Here is a 22,095-nt window from a genome sequence, read left to right as displayed (position 1 = left end):
GTCCCGCGGTGTGCGGGGGTTCCGCGGTGTGCGGGGGTCCCGCGGTGTGCGGGGGTTCCGCGGTGTGCGGGGTCGCGGTGTGCGAGGGTTCCGCGGTGTGTGGGGGTTCCGCGGTGTGCGGGGGTCCCGGGGTGTGCGGAGGTCCCGGGGGGTGCGGGGGTCCCGGGGTGTGGGGAGGTCCCGCGGGGGGGGCTGTGCTGAGGAGAGCAGCGAAGCGATCGCCGGAGCTCCGCACCCTGAGCGCAATCCCGCCCCCCGGCGGCCTCCTCTCCTCCGGGCCGAGAGGTCCGCGGTGTGCGGGGGTCCCGGGGTGTGTGGGGGTCCCGGGGTGTGTGGGGGTCGCGGGGTGCGGGTGTCCCGGGGTGTGCGGGGGTCCCGTGGGGCAGGTTAGGCTGAGGGGAGCAGCGAAGCGACCGCCGGAGCTCCGCACCCCGAGCGCGATCCCGCCCCCCGGCGCTGCGCAGGCGCGGGCGGGCGGCGGGCGGGGGCCGTTCCCGGGGCAACGGCCGGGCCGGGCCGGGGCCGAGCGGCCGCGCGGGGCAGCGGCAGCCGCCGGGCATGGGGCCCACGCCGGGGCCCCCCCGACACGATGCTGCTCGGCAGGAAGCCGGACGGGCCCCTCGCAGCAGGTCAGGAGGAGGAGATGGCGGCCGGGGGTCCCGCGGGGCGGAGGGGAAAGGGGGGGATGCGGTTTGGGTCCGCGGACGCCGAGCCCCCCGCGTGGTCCCGGCCGTCCGTCGGGTCTGTCTCTATAGTCGCGATTTTAAGTTCTTGAGAAGCCGGCAGCGACGGACGCCGCCTTTTTTTCTTTTTTTTTTTTTTTTTTTCATTCCCCACGTTTTTGCAGCTGTAATTCCCAGATCTCATTTTTAAGGGATAACCTGCTTTAAAGCATAGTCCTATCAAGTGTTTAAGTATTTGCTCGTTTTCTGCTCGTTTGGGATTATCCTGATTAAGGGGAAGCGGGGAGAATGGTGGTTAACGTTTCTTAGGGATGTATTTTTTTTGCAGTGCAGAAGTTGATTAACAAAAAAGAACCTCTAAATTAAAAGTATCTAGAATTAAGATTCTCCAGAAGCATCGCACTCTTGTGGTATGAAAATATAGTTAAATTCCAAAGATCATTTAATGAATGAAGGAGAATCAATGATTTTACAGACTAAAGCAAAAGGGAGCCGCATTTAAGCCTTTGGCTGTGTCTCCACCAGTGTGAGTTGTTGTGAATAACTGGTTTCTGTGTGGGACCTTTCCAGCCAGGATTGGAGATGGATTGTACGACTCCTATATGAGGATAGATGACTGTAGATACCCAGAGCCTACAAATGAAGAACGGAGCCCTTCAGGGCTTCCTTCCCTTTCAAGACCTCATGTGAGTATTTCAAAGCTGTCTTCATGTTGTGCTGTGTGGCAGTGAGAGCTATCTGGGGGTCTGATACCTCCCTACAGAGAATAAATTTTAAAAGTGGGATTTTTGCAGCTTTGTAGTGGCTTCTTAACGTTATTGTTTTTCCTGAGCATAGAAACGATGTGCTGTGTTCGCTGCAGAACTTGCTGGCAGCCTCAGGAATCCCATCTTACTGCCCTCAGCTCGTGTTTTAATAAAAAAAAAAAAAAGTTATTTTACAAAGGGTTGAAGCGTTCTGCCCTGTCACTTTGTACTCTGATAAGTAAATCCACACACACTTTGCTCTGCCTCCTCCTGCACGTTTCCATTTTAGTTTCCCTCATGAAAATTCCGACGTAGGAGCAGCAGAAGGAGCAGTGTGAGTCTGTGTGGCTGCCAAACGTCTCACAAAAGTATCTTTCTGCTCTGAAAACTTGGGCATTATCTGTCACTCCTTTTGCTACCGAAATAGCCCCTTATGAACTGAAGGTGTTGCCAGGCTCTTTCATCAGGGCTCTGTTCTCTCAGCAGATGTGGAGTTGGGAGATCATTTTTATCCCTTTAATTGGTTCATGTTCAGCTGTACTTTTGTACAGTGATCTCTCCTTTAGATGGGCTTTAAATGTGTTCTGGCTCTTGTTGAGTTCTGGCAGAAGGGAAGGAGCTTAAGCTTAAAAAAACCCCTCTCACTCTCTAAAAAGTGAAAATAGACGTTGCCCTGAGTGAGATGCATTCGAAAATCATCACCTTGTTGTAACAAATTGGGTCTGTGCAAACTCAGGGGCATGAATCTGTTTTTTTTTTTCCCTTTTTGGAAGTGTTGAGGGGGAGCAGAAGGAATTTGGATTTTTGTTGAGCAGTAGGGTTTGAAGAGTGGTGGGTTGGGGTTTTTTTGCTTGCAGGGATGTGGAAGCATTTCAGCTGCAGTGTTTTAAGTTGTCTTGAGGCTACATTTGTTCATAACTGAATACAAGTCAGTAGAGTGGAACTATCCTGTGAAATACAAATATAAATCCATTAATATTTTGTTCATCTTGTCTTCATCTGTGTTTTGTCCCTGAAGCCTGTTTACTTCTTAGGGCAAGGTTAAGGATTTATAGCATGCCCAGTTTGCATGGTGATGTACCAATAAAATCCTACCTCAGTGGTCAGGTGAGCAGGAGCTGAGGCTGAAAATGATGCTGCTGAGTTTTAGTGGGAAAATACCTGGATTTTTAGTTCCCTTCTTGCAAAATGTTTTATTGTGATGTAATGTTAGATGAGAATGGAGGAGTCTTGTTGACTGCAGCTGCCCATTCCTTTATCTGAGCCTGCAAGAGAGCACAAAGTCTCTGCTTTGTGAATACATGGGCTGAATTCAGTCTGTTTAATTCAATATTCAGAACATCTCTGCAACCCAGTTGTGTAGGAACTGCAATAACTGTTTCCTTGTCAGTGAAAATGAAGTTTTGTCAGTGAGAGTTTTCAACAGGGTGCCAGTGGTGTTGTCAGCCTCATTTCTTGCTGCACTTCAGCACTAAAACCAAAAAACCTGTGGAGCCTGGGATTTGTAAAAGGAAGCTGTTGAAAGAAAGCTGGTGTTACCCAGGAGTCATCTGACTTTGAGTGCAGCTCTTCTGAGTTCAAGTGAAGATGAAGCTATATTTGTGTCTCACCATCATGTGGCAACTGATTTTGGGAGTCCTCTAAGGATGAAAATTGAGACCTTACTACCGTTGAGTCAGGTTTGAAATCCAAAGCCATAATTCCTTCATTAAGAAATCGTTCCAGGATAAATGGAATCATGAATTCCTGATTTATTTAGGGATTCAAAGGTACAAAATGTTTGCTATGAGCAGCAGCAGCAGAGCTGCTAAAGCTCTTGGGTAGAGGATATTTAAACAAGTGTGACCCTAGTTCTGTGTTTATATCTTCTGTTCATTTGTAAACTTTATGTTTGTGTCTGCCAGCAAAGACTGAGGAGTCTTTGAGGCAGCTCTGAAAAAATGTCATTCTTATCTCAGAGGTTCAGCCAGGCTCCAAGAAAAAGGCGTTTATTCCGAATTACCAGGGCTGGGCTCTGTTGTTTTTATTTCAGACTCTGGCAAGGCGTGTCCCTCCAGTACGCTGCATTTTGGGGCAGATAGGAGGAGTGGAGCTTGGTAGGATCTCTCCACGTTGATAAGGACTGACTTCTGCAGGGAAATGCCCATTTTTTTGGGGCTTGGGAGCAAGAACTAGGATTTCAGGGCGGCACCAACAAACAGTCTTTTATGAGCTGTATGTAGTTGGCTTTGGCGAGAACATTTACTTCCCTTATTTGCTGACCCTGCTGAGATGTTGGGCTGGATGTAACTAAAAAGGAATTTGGTTTTATTGCTGTGGGGCTGCAGGTTTATTTATATTTTTTTTTGTTTGATTCCTGTGTAGTTATTTTGGTTTTCAGGGATTCGGTTTGGCATGTGTCTGAGATCTTTATTTTTAGATTAAAGGACAAAATGGAAAACAGATGTTGCTGCTTCAGTCAGGGCTTCAATTCTGCCTGGGATGGGACAACACCTCTGTGCTGCCTCTCAGCAAGGAGTGCCAGCAACCAGGAAAGGGAATAACTCCTGTGCTAGTGGGGAACTGACCTCTGGGTTGTTGAGCATTTACTAAATAGTAAAATCGACAAGCCTGGAAAATTTCACAGTGTTTTTCTCACCTTGTATGGGTTTGTTTCAGATGTAAATATTTTAGCACATGGTGGTAAGAGGGAGTGATTGCAGACTGCTCTCTGCTGAGTTGGAGTGGGAGGTGTTCTTGGTTATTTGGGTCTGTGTTAGGAGAGTTGTGCAGCTCTCTCCTCCCTGTGGGGCAGAAACAGGACCCGAGAGAATGGCTGCAGCTGTGTCAGGGAGGTTTAGGTTGGGTAAAAGTTCTTCCCGCAGAGGGTGGTGGGGCACAGAACAGTCTGCCCAGGGCATGGGCACAGCCCCAAGGCTGCCAGAGCTCCAGAACAATGCTCTCAGGGACTGGGAGGGATTTTGGGGTGTCCAGGAGTTGGACTTGATGATTTTTGTGGGTCCCTTCCAGCTCAGGGTATTCTATAATTCCACCATGATTTCAAAGGGAGGTGTGGACATGATCATGTTTTCCCCTTGAATTTAAAACCCTACAATTAATTTTTGTTAAAGGATGGTTTACCTTGCCTTGCCCTGTCCTCCTTCTGCTCCTGGTGCAGCTGCCTCACACCAGCCATATGTCACCTGCTGGTGATGCTTTGTGTTCCTTTGGCAGCCTGGCTGTGCAATCTTCCTGCCCCTTCTCCACACATCCACGTTCCATTCCGTGCTCCAGACAGGTGCAGCTTGCATCTGTCGATGGTTGTGCTGCTGCACCCACGTTTGAAGCTAAACATAGCTGTTCCCTGGCCCTTTGCAGACTGGAGATAGGTATTTTGTGGTTCTTTGAGTCTTTGGCTGGCTAGGGTTTCCCTTTCTGGATTTAAAAGCACAAGTGTTGTTTCAGATAATTGCTTTCTCTTTGTGTACCCTTCTATAACTATGCTTGTAAATTAATTTAATCCAGCATTTTATATTTGTTCCTAATAAATGCCAAACTCATCCGTGTTACTGATTTTCTGTTGATAGTGATTTAAATTTTAATCTGTGCTTTAAAAGATAAACTAAACTTCTTTTACCCTCGTAGGTTTCTATCAACAAACTCATAATGAAGGATCACTCTCTGACTGGAAATCAGGTCAAAGTGGAGCAGTTATTTGAGGACTCTGGCAACAGAAGGAGCAGCGCTCTTCAGTCTTCAGGCCTTACACCAGAAAGATCTCTCCCTTCCCTGACAAAAGAGAAAACCCTAGAGAGCCTGGGTCCCAGAGGCAATGGGAGCTCCTTGAAATCACATAAAGCCATCTCCCAACCTCCAGAGCAAGCTGTCAAGCAGTTCAAACATCAGCTGTCAGCTTATGAGCTGCAGGAGATCTTTAGTTTCTCTGAGATTTACTTTGTGGGGCCATCTGCCAAAAAGAGGCAGGGGGTGATCGGCGGCCCCAACAACAGCGGCTACGACGATGACCAAGGCAGCTACATCCACGTGCCCCACGACCACCTGGCTTACAGGTATGAGGTGCTCAAAATCATTGGCAAGGGAAGTTTTGGACAAGTTGCTAAAGTCTACGATCACAAACTCCACCAACACCTGGCCTTAAAGATGGTTCGCAATGAGAAGAGGTTCCATCGCCAAGCTGCCGAGGAGATCAGGATCCTGGAGCACCTGAAGAAGCAGGATAAAACAGGCAGCATGAATGTGATCCACATGCTGGAAAGCTTCACCTTTCGGAACCACATCTGCATGACCTTTGAACTCTTGAGTATGAACCTGTATGAGCTGATTAAAAGGAATAAGTTTCAGGGCTTTAGCCTCCAGCTGGTTCGGAAGTTCGCTCACTCCATCCTGCAGTGTTTGGATGCCCTTTATAGAAACAAAATCATCCACTGTGACTTGAAGCCAGAAAATATCCTCCTAAAACAGCAAGGGAGGAGTGGAATCAAGGTTATAGATTTTGGGTCCAGCTGTTTTGAGCACCAAAGAGTCTACACATACATCCAGTCCCGGTTTTATCGGGCGCCAGAGGTGATCCTGGGCAGCCGCTACGGGATGCCCATAGACATGTGGAGTTTTGGCTGTATCCTGGTGGAGCTTTTGACTGGCTACCCTCTTTTCCCCGGAGAGGACGAGGCAGACCAGCTGGCCTGTATAATGGAACTTCTTGGAATGCCACCTCAGAAGCTTTTGGATCAATCCAAGCGTGCCAAGAACTTCATCAACTCCAAGGGTCACCCCCGTTACTGCACGGTGCAGACGCAGCCGGACGGGAAGGTGACCCTGAGCGGGAGCCGCACGCGCCGGGGCAAGCTCCGGGGTGCCCCAGGGAACAAGGACTGGGTGACAGCTCTGAAGGGCTGTGATGACCCCTTGTTCACTGGATTCCTGAAGGATTGCCTCAGCTGGGATCCTTCTGCACGCATGATTCCCAGCCAGGCCCTGCGGCACCCCTGGATCTGCAAACGGGTGCCCAAAGCCCCCAGCTTGGAGAAAAGCTCCAGCAGACGGATTTCGAGCTATTCGGGTTCCTTCCAAGGAATTGCTAACAAGCTGCCTCCCGTGGCTGCAGTCCCCAACAAGCTGAGGGCCAGTCTGGCCACTGAGCCCAGTGGCAACATCCCTCTGTGTACTGTGCTCCCCAAACTGGTCAGCTAGTGGGGAGTGCTGGGTTCCCAGGATACACCCGTGGGTGTAAACTGTCTGTTCATGCTGTGGGAGGAAGTTAAATGCAGAGGGGTTCTAATGGATTTACTTTTTGTTAGGGGCTCAGTCTGGAATACTGGAAGATCAGTCAAAAATATGCACATTAAAGGGCTGATTTTATCCAGTTGCTTCACTCACACCTGGTGCATATTCCACTGCTGAGGTTTCAGCTCAGCTAGGGAGTACAGAGACAGTTTGGCTGATGTGCTGTTTAAAAATGCTGGTTTAGAAATCAAACCGTTTCTTATCATGGTTCAACAGGTTCTTTTGCTTCAGGCAAGAAAAAAACTTGATTTAAACTCTTGTGTTTTCAGTTATCTCCAGCTGAACTCTTTCTGTTCTAGGGGAAAGTTATTAAATCTCTTGTCAAAAGCACAAATGCATTAATGTAATGCGTTAGGAACCTACTTGCAAATTGCTTGAGTTTGAAGAATTTTATTTCTCTGCATTGCTTTTCCCTTATCTATCCTGGGATTTAAAAAAAATGTGATGGGATGTAGACACCAAAGGAATTTGTTGTTGGAAAGGAAAATACTCAGATGCTAAAATTTCAAAGCAGCATAGAAAAGCCATGAAACACAGGACATATCTAAATAAAACTACTAATTTCCATAACAATTGCTATTTTCCCCCTAAAAATCTATGGAAAGCTTGTTGGGGGTATTTGGGATCAGGCCTGGTCCATCACCAGTGTGAGCCAGTTTGTTCAGGAAATGATTGAATTCTCTGGTTCTTTGGAGCTCAGATTTCCATCATGAGTTCTGCCAGCTGTGTGTCTTTGTTTTTTCCTGTATTTCTAAAACAAATATGTTGAACTTCAAGAGCTGGTTTATATCCATGTTTGAGATTCTGGTAATTGCAAAAAATTATCTCTTTGTGTAGAGTGAATTCCATTGAGTTACATGAAGCTCTTTTAATAAAAATGCAAACATGCCATCCCTGTCAGACAAGTGGAACTTTTTCAGGCCCAGGGCTGTGTCTGGAAAATGAGGGAAGGGGGGGGAAACACACATTAATAATTGGGAGTGTGCTCTGAAATCTCAGCAAAATCTCTTGGAAACATAACCAGGAAAGGCTGATAAGGTGCAAGAACTGGCGGATCCAAATGGAAATATTTAATGGGAAGAGCTGCTTTGTTTCTAATTGCCTTCCTTCAGGCCTTTGGGTGCCTACATTTTCTCATTCTTGAAGTCCATGAGCTTGTATTTCCTCTTCCTTTATCTTCCCAGAACATGCCAGGGTGGTGTGACCTGTCACAACCGCAGCACAGCTTGTTGGGGTTGTTCCTTCTTGCAGCCTCATGGCCCGAGTCCATCTCCAAAACCATCTGATCCCTTGCCAGGTGCCTCAACAGGACTTTAAATGTAATTTAGAGCTTTTATGAACAGAAGGTTTTAAATGTAATGACTTTCTCTGCAGCAGGTTTTGAATGCTGAAGGAGACTCTCAGTATGCAAACAAAGGTGATTTTAAAGATAAGGTGAGCAAATGTTCAGTAGGAGACCCTTCCCCTGAGGAGATGGGGCTGCTCTGGCCCCTCTGGGTTGTTACAGCACTGGGTGGAGGCCTGCAGAAAACCTCAAAAAGACTCAGAGCTCCAGAGATCTTTGATGTCCCAGGAGCTGAAATGGAGGTTCTCGTGTGTGAGGCTTTTCTGACTTGTTTTGTTTCACAAGTGTCAATTCAGTGAGATTGGTAATGATATTAAAATAACAGTCTGGCCCTTATCCGTGCAGCAGCCAGCATGGATGGGCTGTTCCTGGGCCACTTACAACAACAATTTGTATTTTTTGTTTTGCTTGGCTGAGTGAAGTTTTATTTGAATGAAGACCCAGGGAAGAGGATTCTGGAGGGAAGCAGCAGTCTCTAAAGTCTCCTAAAATCTCCCATCGATTTTAGGAGAATCTCTAATAGATCTGTCACGTTTTCAAAAGCCAGAAATCTTCCTTTTCTGCCTTTTACGTTTTTTTGTAACAAAATACTCCAGGTGAGAGAGCAGAAAGGAACCTTTCAGGAGCAATAGCTGGGTAGGAAAGATGTGTGGAAAAGGATTTTCTAGAGGAGATGAGGTGCTGGAGCGTGGCAGTGGTGGTGTGCTGGGAGCTCAGGAACACACAGCAGGGTCATGGTTCAAAACCATTTTGTCTATAAAAAATGTAGAATAATAATGATAATTCTGTGACTTGTGGGAAGAAGTGACTGTGAGGGAACTCCTCCTGTGGCAGCCTCTGGTGCACACTCAGTAATTTTGCTTAAGGCTGGGGCTGTGAAGTAGCAGATAAATCAATTAACTGGCAAAACCATGGTTTTTCATCTGGAAAATGTGTTCAGCATGCCCTGACTGCACGAGGTATTTGTTTAAGAGTGGCTCTTGCTTACTTGGTACTGCCATATTTGAAAATCAAATATATAGTTAAGTGAATTGCTAATTTGGGTGAAAAGGAAAAACAGCCTCAGCAGATTTTTACTGGGCTGGAAATTTCTTCCTAACCCAGTGAAAACACAGCTGAGAATATCAGGGTTTTGATCACTAATCCCCAATTTCTTCATAAAGCATTTGCTTTCGGTGAATTGTTTGATGCAGAATTCCCAAACAGGTCTGTGCAGACCCTGGACTTGAGTTCCCTGTTGAGTTGGAGCAGGAGGTGTCTGAGCCAGGGCTGTGACACCCTGGGCTGTGTCACTGTCATTTATCAGGGCAGTCACAGTCTGCTGTCTGCGCTCTCCAGATACGGCCAAACCTCAAAGTCACACTTGTTTTTTGGGAAAGCCAAACCCTGGTGAGGCCTGGAATCACCAGAGACATCACATCATGAGCTGTGCTACTGCTGAGAGTGTTGGAAGGAGCCTGAAATGAAAAATGTCTGGATAGATAAAGAGCAGATTTTATTTTTGTGGTAGCTTTGCTTTGTTGAGCTGCCAGCACTGGCACCTCACTCGTGTTCTCCTCAGAAGTGAGCACAGAACACATGCAAGTCACTTTATAAACACACACACACACACACATATATATATATATATATATATATATATATATATAAATAAAATATTATATATATTATATTTAAATATATTTTTATATATTGATCTGCTTATATATAAATATATATTTGTATATAATTATATTTATATATAAGCATATCTATATATAAACATATTTTATATATTTATATATAAATATTTATATATATAAATATATATAAATATATAAAATATATATAAATATATAAAATATATAAAAATATATAATATATTTTATATATTATATAAACATATATAAAAAGTATATAATATTTTATATACAAACACATAAAAATATATATTATATATAAATATCTATCGTATATATAAGCATATATAAAAATATATCTTATATATATAAATATATATATATAAACACTGTAAATGTGTTTGCAGCAAATGAGGCACTGCATTGCTGAAAGTCACCCAAACTTGTTTTAAAATGCTCTTTATAGTGTTTTACTACCCTGTGAGAGGTACAAATAACAACTGTTGGTTGGCTGCAGTTTCAGCTGTTTGGCTCAGCAATATTTTTATGTAAAGCAGTGACAATGCATGAACAGCACATCTGAAAGACTGAAACCTAAATCTGGAGATTTTCTGGGTACCACAGACACTCCTCACTGGTGATTTGTATCCTCCCAGCCAGCTGGAATGGGAATCCTGCTTGACCAGTGAATTCCCAGCAGATTAATTAGACAGATTTCACTTTTGTGGAAGACTGAGTGATTTCTTACAATCTTTTTTTACCTATTAGGGTTTTCGTGCAGTTGAAAACTTTATAAGGAGCGATCACCATCATCAAATCCACCTCTCAAACAAACACGGGCTCCTTTTTAAAGGGCTGCTCCCTGCAGGCTGCAGCTCTCCTGGGGTTTTTTTTTTTCTTCTTTAATACCAAAAGCTGTCCTGGCTGTGGAACATATATATGATGATCTCAGCAATGTCTTGCTAATCCCAGGCACACAAGCAAAAGGCTGATGCTGCACCCAGAGATCTCTGCTGAAATGATACAAATCCCCTGCCTGCCAAAGTTGAATTCCGTTGTGGAAGTGGAGAGCCAAAATAATATGGAAAGATCTGTGGGACTTGTGTGCAGCACCAGCTGAGACTGAAAACAAACTGTGCTCAGAGACTTGGATGAAAAATCCTGGGGCCTCTGCAGGTGCTGAGTGCTCAGAGCTGTGGCTGTTGGACATTGTGATTTTATATTTGGTGCTTCACAGAATCCTGGAATTGCTGAGGCTGGAAAATCCCTCTGGGATCATCAGTTCCAACCTGTGCCTGATCCCCACCAATGTCCACTCACTGGACACCTCCAGGGACGGGGGCTCCAAACCTCCCTGGGCACTTCCAAGGCCTGGCCGCCCTTTCCATGAGGAAATTCCTGCTGCTGTCCAAGCTGAGCCTCCCCTGGCCCAGCCTGAGGCCGTTCCCTCTCCTCCTGTCCCTGTTCCCTGGGATAACATCCCAAATCCTAAATCCCAAAATCCCCCCCTGGCTGCTCTCTCCTGTCAGGGAATTATGCAAAGCCAGGAAGTCACAGACACCACTTGATTTTTATTTTTTTATTAACCTAACAGCAGTTTGTAGAAATAAATACAGCTCCTACATCCCATGAGAGAGCCCTCGTGTTCTGAAACACCACTGATGCCTCCAGCTCTGTAATTATCCCTGAGCCAGGTAAAATCCGAGGCTCCAGAACGTTGTCCTGGATTTTTTTATTCCAAATCAGAGGGGCTGGCAGGGTGAGGCAGCCAGTCCCAGAGCCCCACACAGCACTCAGGGTTTTACCAGCCTCCATCAGCCTCAGCACAACCACCTTCCTGCTCAGGGGTTCTTACACATTGCAGATGTTTCAACTAAATGTCAGCATCCTCTCAATCTGCAGGTTTGCCTTTTTATTATAAATATTGTGATGAGGTGTGACAAGGGTGGGGAATGTGGAAAACATTGGAGGTGCATGTGGATCTAACTGTGGAGGAACATTCTGGAAATCAGTCTCAAATTATGTATCTAAATGTAATGAGCAGATTTCTTGAAGTTGTACTTTGGGTCGTTTTTTTAAAAGAAAATAAAAGCATAATTTTCTTTAGCAATCGAGTGTGCAAATTCCTAAAGAGCCCTTGATTAAAATGAAAAAGTAATAATTATTTCCAGATGGTGGAACTTACCTGGTGCTGGCAGACAACACCTCCTGTGGCATCTGCCCAGAGAGGAGAGAAAATTGTCACTCTGAGTGGGAGGTTTCTGTGTCTGTGCTAAACGTGATGAAGCTCTGGTCTGACAAATGTTCCTCTCGTTAACAGTGCTGTAATTAGAACACACCAGAGTTTTGCCATGGCATTCTTCAGTTGTCACTTTCTTATTCAGCCCACTAGAGAGCTTTTTAAAGCCCAGAATCCTGCTTATCCCCAGGCTGAAAGGAGAAATCCAGTAATAGCCACTTAGGGAAGATTTGCTTTTATTAGAAACCTATAAATGGGTAACTTACTGTACACAAGTGGATATTGGGATGGTTTGAAGATGAAATCATGCTCCAATAAAAGGTCTCCAGCTACAACCTGGGTGATTAAACCATGTGTGTTACACACACAGAGTGTGCAGACAACACAGAGAATTTTTACCTCGTTTTTAATATGGGTGAGCAGCAAATAGCTGATTTTTGAAAAGTCTGCAAGCTGAAAACAGTAAAAGAAAATATATATGTAGAGATTTAGATGTCTTTGTGTGTGGTATATGTATATAAATATGTGTAGCTCTGTGTTGAGCCTGCCATGAGTCCATGGGACACTCTCTCAGTGACATTTTCTCAAGAACAGCACCTCAGATTAAAAAAATAAGCTTATCCACCCTGCTGGAATGCTTGTTGATGTAACATGATAAGGGATTGTCTCCCAAATTCTGCTGTGTGAGCTACACTGGGCACTGGGAGGGGAAATGAGGTTTGGTGCCAATGAGGGGCTGGGAAATCCAACACCAAAGCTGAGCTTGTGTCTGTCTGCCTGGTAAAATCATGATGGGAGATGCTGGTAAAAACCCAAATCTGCACAAAGATGGGGAGCAGAAGCCTGGAGTTTGTTGTTCCTGTGGTGTATTCCTATTATTATTAATTATTTTAGTGACAGGACAGCTGGAAAGGAGAAGGGTTAGGTTGGATATTAGAGAAAAATTCTTCACTGAGGGTGGTGATGCCCTGGCTGCCCCATCCCTGGAAGTGTCCAGGATGGGGCTTGGAGCCACCTGGGACAGTGGAAGGTGTGAACCAAAAAGGAGAATTTTGTCCTTAATTATGTCTTTAAGCTTCGGGGAGCAGGGATGCTTCATCTGATGGTTTTTGTAAGCTCAGCTCCTCGTGGCACAGGCAAGGAGGGAGTGGTGGCAACTTTGGGTTTGTTTTCTTTCCTCTTGTCAAATCACCCCCATGGGCTTTGCAAACACTTCTGGGGACAGCCACGGGCACAGATGCTCAGATGCTCTGCAGACTGCTCTCTTCACTTGGATTTTGGGTGTAAAACCCAGGAACAAAGCACATGTTCTTGACCAGATTTTTTTTTTCCCTGTGGTTCCATCCCTCTCTCGCAGAGTTTATAGGGGAATGATAAATGGGATTTCCTGGGTGCAGATGCAGACAGAGACATCTGGGGAAAGCTGAACTTATAAGGAGTGGCAGGAGAGTTTGGGATGTGGGAGGGAGATGGGGATTCTTGGCACGAGCAGCTTTTCCCCCCCCCCGCCTCTTGCAGACAGGGGGATTTAAATAATTGCTCCTTAAGTGTGCTCCGGCTTGTTTCCTTTGTCTGCGGGGATGGAATAGCTGCCCGAATTAAGTCTGTCCATTCTTAATCGCTGAGAGGAGCTTTGTAAAGCCGAGGAGAGGCAGCCCCAGCCCCTGGCAGAGGAGCAGAGCCATGGAAGGGTTCGCATTCCTGCCGCCGGCTCGGAAGCTCTGGAATTCGGCTTTACAAGCACAGCAGCAGCGCCCAGAATTGTTTTGCTGGGCTCGTGGGTTGGAGGTAGGAAGGCAGAGACCGGGATTACAATAATTAAGTGTAATTAAGCATAGCCGAGAAGGGATTGAGAGCAATAAAGCACATGCCTGATGGGACTGCTGGAGGTACGGACCGGTGGCACAAACCCGCCTGGATTTAACAGGAATTTCTTCCGAGTTTTAATTGCAGAGTGAGAACACCTCCCCTGCAGTGTGCTGGGGAGGGGGAATGTGAGCAAGGGGCTCTCCAGATGGGAAACGACACAGCCAGGTCTTGCCCTGGGTGGTTTTTTGGCTGCTGAGGACGTGGAAATGCAAGAACTCATAACCAAGAAGCTGCTGGGAGAGCGGAGTCCGGCTGCCGTGGCCTTTGTGGTGGGCACCCACGGGAGGATGATCCTGTAGGGCAGCAAAAAGAGTTGGAAAAATGAGCCAGCAGGAGCCTCAGAGCTCAAGGAGAAGACAAAAGAAGGATTTTATTCAATCCTGTGGCAGGTCTGATGGAGAAGGCCCAGGGTCCTTGGCCGTGTGTCCCTCAGCCTTGTCCCGTGTCCTGCCACTGCCACAGCCCCCGGTGACAGCAGCACCAAGCACAGGAGCTGCCAGGCTCCCCAGCAGGTGCTAATGATGGATGGCATAAATGGAATTATATTTGAGGTGTGAGCAGCCAGCTGTAAAGTCATCAAACAGGAAAGGTCGTGCAAGTAATTTACACCAGAACTCCTCTGCTCCCAAAACCAGGAGCACAAATAAATACAGGCAAGCAGGCAGAGAGGGATAATTATTTCTTTTTGTCTGAGGCTGACTCTCTGAGACAGGAGCTGTAGATCCCTCATGGATCCCCTACACAATTCTCTTCATTGCTGTTTTCCTGTGTGGAGCTCAGCCCCTGGCATGGTTTGGTCTGGATGCTGTCGACTCCTGTCTGACCCAGGACAGAAAGAGGCTGGAGCTGGGCAGCTCCTGCAGCTCCTGGGGCTTCTGAAGGAGCCTGGAGAAATGTGCTGCCCACCTTTTTATGCTCTGCTTCTTCTTTAGATGAGATAAAAGTGGAAACAATGGGGGCGGTTTAAGATGATTTTCCTCCTTGCTGGATGTGCCCCACAGCACCTCACAACCTCCACACGGGACCCTGGGCACTGGGAGGGGGAGAACCGTGTTCTCCAACACTTTTCAGACATTTGCAGCCTGGTGATCTTCAAAAATGCCCATTTAACGTGGTGACTTGTGGGGCACAGGGAGCAGGACACAGCCAGGCGCTGATTGCCCGGGGAGCTGGGGCTGTGAGCGGTCGGAGGGAGAGAGGAGAGGGAAGCTGCTGGTTATTTTGGGAGGTGCAAGAGGGGAGCAAACAGCCCAGCTTTCATTTTCCAGCCAGCTGGTGCTGATTCAGGAGGTTTTAGCTGTGCCAGTTGCGTGGAGCTGAGCTGACGAGGCCTTGGTGACACGGTTTCACATCCCTCACCATCTCATTCCTCACTCAGGAGGAGCAGAAAGGTGACAGGAGAGGTAAGAAAGAGCCAGAATCTCCAAGCTGGATTTTCTTCCTCTTTTCCCCCTTCCAATGGATCACATGCTTTGCTATAACTATTTCCAGGCCCCTCTTCAGCACTTGCAGGACTAAGCTTGGTCCTTTGACACATCCCCATGTGATGGGAAATGCACCAGAGTGACACAAACCTTTCTAAATATTCTTTTGATGGTTTTCTTTCCCCTATTAAACTAAACCCAGAGCTTCATGCATCACCCACACTGCTGGGTCTAGTTACACACCGTGGAGAAATTGGCCTTTGTGAGCTGCTTTCTCAGGTTCTGGTTTTGTCCCACAGCCCTTCCTGGCAGAATTACACAAAGATGTTTTACCTTCCCACAGGGCCACAACAAATGCACCTTTTGGTGGTCCCAGTTGAATTCCTTTCCCTGTCTCCAAGCTCCCTGATGCTGTTTGCAGAGCTCTCCCCACGTGGCACTGCCAGGGGATTAAGTGCCAGCAGCAGCAGGGGTGGGAGGTGGGAGCTTTGTCACTGCTCTGTCCCAGCCACGGGGTGACCTTGTGCTTTGCCCCGTGCTTGCAGGAAGGTTATTTTATATATAACTCGTTTGGACACTTTAATCAGCCCATCTTCCCTGTTTTCTGTCTGCTTGGAGCTTGCTCTGTCCTCCTGGATCCTGCCACTGCAGGGCAAATCCTGGGTCCTGAGGAGCCCATCTGGAGAAGCCCAAATCATTCCTGACTCCCTTTCCCTGTCCAAAAAATGCAATAACAGCTGGAAAGGGACTAGAACACAGCAATGTCAGTGATGTCTCCCAAATATTGGGGTGCACCTGGTTCCAGCCTGTCCCTGCACCCTGCTGGCTCTGCTTTGTGCTGTATCCAGCATTTCTCCACTCACCCCAGCATCCCAAAGCCTGTGGTTCATCAAAGGGCAATGAAGATGCTGCTGGGAGTCCCAGACCTCCATGGAGACATCCTGCTGCCACTCACAGCCTGTGGATTCTCCGGGGAGCTCACATCCCAAGCAAAAACCTCTTTACAACAAATCTCTCCCACCCCAAGAAATATTTCTGGCCTCCCAAAAAAACCCAACAAACTCAAACAAAAAAAAAAAAAAACAACCAAACAAAACAACAAACCCAACCAAAACCCAACCAAACCTCAAACACCCAAAGAGGAGAGTCCCATCCCACCTTGCTGCCGTTGCTGTGTTTCCAGTTGCTACACAAACAGGTTTATTTCTGGCTGCTCCACATGCCAGCTCGGGGCTGTGCAATGCAATCGGGGCAGCTCCGGCCCTGCTGAGCTCGGTCCTTCCAGCACGGCCCCGGCAGCTGCTCGCCCTGACCCCGGCCACTTTTAGCCTCTCGCTTGGTGGCCCAAGGGTTTTTCCACCCTACGCAGAAACCCCGATAAAGAAACCCCAGCCAGCCCTGCTGGCACCTGTGCGGGGTGGGAGGGGTCACTGTCACCCCTCAGATTGTCCCCAACCCCAACCCAGGGCTGTGCTGCTGGGGAGGGGTCACTGTCACCCCTCAGATTGTCCCCAACCCCTAATCCTGACCCAGGGCTGTATTAGTGGGGTCACTGTCACCCCTCAGATTGTCCCCAACCCCTAATCCTGACCCAGGGCTCTGCTGCTGGGGAGGGGTCACTGTCACCCCTCAGATTGTCCCTAACCCCAACCCAGGGCTGTATCAATGGGGTCACTGTCACCCCTCAGATTGTCCCCAACCCCTAACCCTGACCCAGGGCTGTATCAGTGGGGTCACTGTCACCCCTCAGATTGTCCCCAACCCCTAACCCTAACCCAGGGCTGTATTAATGGGGTCACTGTCACCCCTCAGATTGTCCCCAACCCAGGGCTGTATCAATGGGGTCACTGTCACCCCTCGGACTGTCCCCAACCCCTGCCCCAGTGTGGCCAGCCTGTTGCAGGGGCTGGGCAGGGATCTGTGGGTCCCTGCTGGCGCACAGTGCCCACCCTGACACGGGGACATGGGTGACAGCCGTGTGCCCCAGCTGCCACAGGTCCTTGGGACAGCCAGGGCAGCAGTTCATGGGCCACATATGTCCCTGTGGATTAGGGCCAGTCCAGGAGCTGCTTATGCTAATGGGACTAATCTCCATAATCTTGTCACACAAATGCCTCCTCTGCTGGCAGAGCAGCGGGATTTGGGCTGTACATGGATGATGGGATCCCGTGACACGGATGCCAGCACAGGAGGGCTTGGGGAGGTGGCACGGAGAGGAAGCAATGCAGGGCTCATGGGGGCCGTGCTGGGCTGGGTTCAGCCGGGGCTCCAGGAAGATTCTCCTCAGCCCTGGGTCTGACCCCTCTGCAGCATCCTCCTCTGCCATCCAGGGACAGGGTGCTGGCCTTAAAACCAGGTCCCTCCACCCCAGCCTGTGCTTTAGGTTTTTCCTGGTGTGGGATCTGTGCTTTCACCTGGCAGCTGGGCTCCAGCCCTTTAAAAGCCAATTATTTCATGGCCTGTACAATTCTGTAGTTCTGAGTGATGGTTTTTGTGACTGTGGCTTAGGGAAGTACATTTGGCATCATCTGGTGGGCAATGAATCAGGATCCAGTTTCCAGGTGGAAAAATCCTGGTGTTGGAAAAAGCAGAGTAAGGGGTCAGTGCTGGGGGATTTTGTGTGCTTTTAGTGTTTTCCTTCCCTGTGCTAAACCCTCCCCGGATGAGGGGTCACTGCTTGAGGTGAACACTTGGATGCACCCAGGACACGCTGGTTTGTCCCTTAGGACCAGGGACCATGCTGTGTCCCCTGCCCCGTGCCAGGCAGGCCGGGAAAGGGGCAGGAAAATGCTCATCCCCAGCGGGCAGACAGCTCTAATCCCGAGCAGCATTTCCTGCCATGTCTCGCAATCATGGGCTCTGTGTGTCAGCTCGGGAATGTCCAGCGGGAAGGGTCTGGGGAGCAGCCCCGCTGGGGAATGTGAGCAACGCCGGGTGATAATCCCCGACGGGAATCCCGGCCCTGGAGCTGCAGCCTCTTCCCACCGTGTGCCAAGGGGCATCGCCGCATCTCCTGCTGCCGCAGAACAGTGTAAATATCCCTGGCAAGGAGCTGCTGCTGCCAGCCAGACCCATCCCGTGCTCCCGCAGGAGAGGGGGTCTCCATAAAAACGCAATTGCTCAGACTCGTCCCGAGTGGAGCAGGGTGAGAAAGTCTGTGGTTGCATTTTTGGGAAATAAACCCGAGTTAGAAAAGCTCCTTTCATCCTGAAGGATCCCACAGTGCTTTATAAATAGATATGCAAACCATGCACAAGGATCACTTCCAGGCACTGGGATGCAGCCGCTTCCTGGGAGAGCGGAGCAGCTGCGGGAGCCGAGCTGGAGTCCGGGAACGGTGGAAAAAAACCTCGGTGCAACTTCCAGTGCTACCTCCTGTGCTTATTTCGATCCTTCCGTTGCTTTGCAAGTGGCGCTGATGGTTGTAATGGTGATTAACAACATCTTCTCAACTCCATTCCCCCTCTCCTAAAAGCACGTGGGATTATTTAAAGGAATTATCATTTCTTAGGTGGGATAGCTTTTCACCAGCCTCATGCTCCCACAAATCCACCCAGGGAGAAGAACAGGATGCACAGAGCCTTAATGATCATTACCCTCATCTTCGTGGTCTATTTTTTCCTGGTAACTCTGCTATAATCAAATAACAATCTGGTTTATTACTTGCCATGGAGAGCACGTTCATGGGTCAGCCGCTTCTGTCACGTAAAGGCTGAGCCTGCTGCCAGCCAGTGATTGTTTCCTAGTGGAAATGGGAGTGGAAGGGAGGAAAAATCAGTTTCCATTCTCATCTGGATGATTTTTCTCCTGGCTGAGGACTGGAGGTCTCTGGCGCTGGGTTTGGTGTTTGTAGAGGGTTTTTTGAGTTGGTTTGTTAGTTGTTGTTTTGGTTTGTTTAATAAAAAGGGAGCAAAATGTGGGGGTTTGTCCCCATGGTGGACCCCATAGAGTGAGCAGAATGTGGGGTTTGTTCCTTTGTTCCCACAGTGGACCCCATAGAGTGAGCAGAATGTGGGGGTTTGTTCCCATGGTGGAATCCATAGGGTGAGCAGAATGTGGGGTTTGTCCCCATGGTGGAATCCATAGGGTGAGCAGAATGTGGGGTTTGTCCCCATGGTGGAATCCATAGGGTGAGCAGAATGTGGGGTTTGTTCCCATGGTGGAATCCATAGGGTGAGCAGAATGTGGGGTTTGTTCCCATGGTGGAATCCATAGGGTGAGCAGAATGTGGGGTTTGTTCCCATGGTGGAATCCATAGGGTGAGCAGAATGTGGGGTTTGTTCCCATGGTGGAATCCATAGGGTGAGCAGAATGTGGGGGTTTGTCCCCATGGTGGAATCCATAGGGTGAGCAGAATGTGGGGGTTTGTTCCCATGGTGGAATCCATAGGGTTCCTCTGCTGTGGAAAGCTGTGGGGTGTTTGGGGAGGGAATGTCATTCCCTCTGGGGGAAAAGCCTTCTCCTGCTCTCCATCCTCTGACAGCTCCCTGGGCACTGCCTGGTGTCCCCTGGAGGCCAGGGGACGGGTGGCACAGCGCGGGGACAGACGTGTCCTTCCATCATTAGCCCTTTAACAAGGTAATTGCAATGGCAATCTTCTGCTGGACTCAGCGGGAAGCAATGATCCCTTCGCCGTGAATTTATTAAGAAATAAAGAATTTATTAAAGAAATAACCGTGGAGGGGCAGGCAAGGGACGGCTCCCTCGGGACTGTTCCCCTCGAGGCACATCAGGCTCCCACCCTGAGCAGGGCTGCGGAGCCCGGAGCGGATCCACGGGGCTCGGCGGGGCCCGGGGGCCACCTCGTGGCGACTCCGAGCCGGGCAGCGAGTCCCCGACACCCCGGAACAGGGACCGGCACCCCTTTATCCCGTCCTTAGGACAGATGGGATCATTTCGGGGAAATCCTTCTAGTTCTGCCTCGCTGCTGCTCGCTGAGCTTTCACTCAGGTTTGCTCTAAGGGGCGCAGAACTGCAAATCAAATATTTGTGGTCACGCTGGGCTGTCTCTTGCCTGCCCCTCCACGGTTATTTCTTTAATAAATTCTTTATTTCTTAATAAATTCACACCCAAGGGCTCATTGCTTCCCACTGAGTCCAGAAGAAGATTGCAATTACCTTATTAAAGGTCTAATGATGGAAGGAAATATCTGTCCTCATGACATGAATTATATAGGAGAAAGCTTAAGTCTATCAACAAGCACGTCTTGAAACAGAGCAAGGACAAACTCCCTGCAAGCATCAGATTTTCCTTAGAAATCGTTAAAAGGTGCTAAAAGAGGCTTGGTGACAGGAATGGGTATAAATCAAAGGGGGAATTAAGGGGGAATGGGTATAAATTAAAAGATGGGATGTTTAGATTTGATATTGGGGGAAAAAATGCTTCCCTGTGAGGGTGGGGAGGCCCTGGCACAGAGCAGCTGTGGCTGCCCCATCCCTGGAAGTGTCCAAGGCCAGGTTGGAGCCACCTGGGATAGTGGAAGCTGTCCCTGCCTGTGGCAGAGGTGGAACTGGATGAGCAGTAAAGTCCCCCCAACCCAAACCATTCCACAATTCTATGATTAATGATGTGGTTTCCTGACCCCCCTCAAGCCTGAAGGCAGAGGGAAGTGGGGCTCTGCTGTCCCAGCTCCAGCTGTGACGGAGGAGCCGGCGCAGCCCTCGCCTCGGGTGAGTAACCAAGGAGGATTCCATGGGAAACCCAGGACCCGAGGCTCCCAAACTGTGCCTCCTCTGGACTGCTGTTTATCTTTGAAATAGCTGAAGGGTCGGGTTACAAAGCAAATATGAATGAAACTAGAGGAAATGGAGCAACGAAATGGGTCAATACTTTTCCTTTGACCAGATTCCTCTGTGGAGAAAAACTTGGCTTAAAAGGCTCCTTTCCCCAGACGTGCTGAGGCGAGCCCAAGCAAGGGGACGCCAAAGCTGGGAAAACCCCACAGAGCAGCAGCTTTGAAGCAGCTTTGATCTGTGCTTACAGGGTCTGTTGGGTTTAACTCCCACCCCCAGACACCCCTCATTTGATGGGGTGAAGGATGCAGGATCAGATTCTGCTGCAAGACCCAGAATAAATCCATTTTCCAAGTGGGAAATTCTCACAGCCAACGCTTAGCCAGGAGCGGGTGAAGGCCTCTGCTGCTCTCCAGGTTTCTCAGGGAAACTCAGAACTCAGTGAGAGGCACGGGGAGCTCGACAAGAGTTTTATTTATAAAGCTGCCAGCGCCTGGTGTAGGTTTACTCACTCTCCCATCTGGTGACTGTCACTGCCACCTCCTGACAGACACTCAGTCTCTTGCTGCTAATGACGTACTTTGATTAGCTGGATCCGCTGCTTCACCTAGCTATTGATCAGCCACGGGCTAACAATGGCCTGTGTAAAACTGGGAGCAGTTTCATTGGTTTGGTTAAAAAGCCTGAGAGGGTTTTATTGATCTCTGAAGGTGCTGAGGTGGCAGAGGTGGAGCAGATGCCTCCTGCTCCATGGTGGCCTTGCCTGTGTGTAGGGACACAGAGGCCACAGCGTGCCCTCCCCTATCCTGCCCTTCACTGTCCTGCCCTTCCCTGCCCTTCACTGTCCTGCCCTTCCCTGCCCTTCACTGTCCTGGCCCTTTTTAGGACCTGGATTCTTCTTTCTTGTGGTGGGAGCTGCTTGTGGAGGATGTGGTGTAGGTCCTGTGTACCGTGATGTTCCTTCATCCCTTCCCCAGGGCACACCCCCTGCCTTTTGTGGGACAGCTGGGTAAGAGGGAGGGATGTCAAAAAACCCTTAGAAAACAGGGATTGTCAGTGTGCCTTGTATATCCATAAATGAAGTATCTTGATTTCCTGTGGTGCTCTAGCAGAAGGAATGCTCATTGGATTTTACTGGATGTCAGGCAGCTCAA

The 22,095-nt window shown here is 48.5% G+C and overlaps 1 protein-coding gene across 1 annotated transcript; it reads left to right on the top strand.

Annotated features, from left to right (window-relative positions):
• The first annotated feature begins 519 nt into the window (after nucleotides 1–519).
• Nucleotides 520–7,617, top strand: DYRK3 (dual specificity tyrosine phosphorylation regulated kinase 3). Its single transcript, XM_005529333.3, has 3 exons — nucleotides 520–629; nucleotides 1,254–1,369; nucleotides 5,054–7,617. Exons 1-3 carry the CDS (start codon nucleotides 590–592, stop codon nucleotides 6,617–6,619), a joined length of 1,722 nt encoding a protein of 573 aa, XP_005529390.1. The 5' UTR covers nucleotides 520–589; the 3' UTR covers nucleotides 6,620–7,617.
• Nucleotides 7,618–22,095: the final 14,478 nt, after the last annotated feature.

The sequence above is a fragment of the Pseudopodoces humilis genome, chromosome 26 (assembly GCF_049639895.1).
Source record: "Pseudopodoces humilis isolate 2021_Gansu_Grassland_sample_001 chromosome 26, ASM4963989v1, whole genome shotgun sequence".
NCBI classification, from domain to species: Eukaryota; Metazoa; Chordata; class Aves; order Passeriformes; family Paridae; genus Pseudopodoces; species Pseudopodoces humilis.
Note: the sequence above shows the minus strand (reverse complement) of the source record. Positions and strands in the feature narration are given on the sequence as shown.

What these genes read in the sequence shown, in the direction of transcription:
- DYRK3 (XM_005529333.3), top strand. Translation starts at nt 590, where the DNA reads ATGCTGCTCGGCAGGAAGCCGGACGGGCCCCTCGCAGCAG. An exon ending in GGACGGGCCCCTCGCAGCAG is followed by an intron (nt 630 to 1,253) that starts GTCAGGAGGAGG and finishes GGACCTTTCCAG; the next exon opens with CCAGGATTGGAGATGGATTG. An exon ending in CTTCCCTTTCAAGACCTCAT is followed by an intron (nt 1,370 to 5,053) that starts GTGAGTATTTCA and finishes TTACCCTCGTAG; the next exon opens with GTTTCTATCAACAAACTCAT.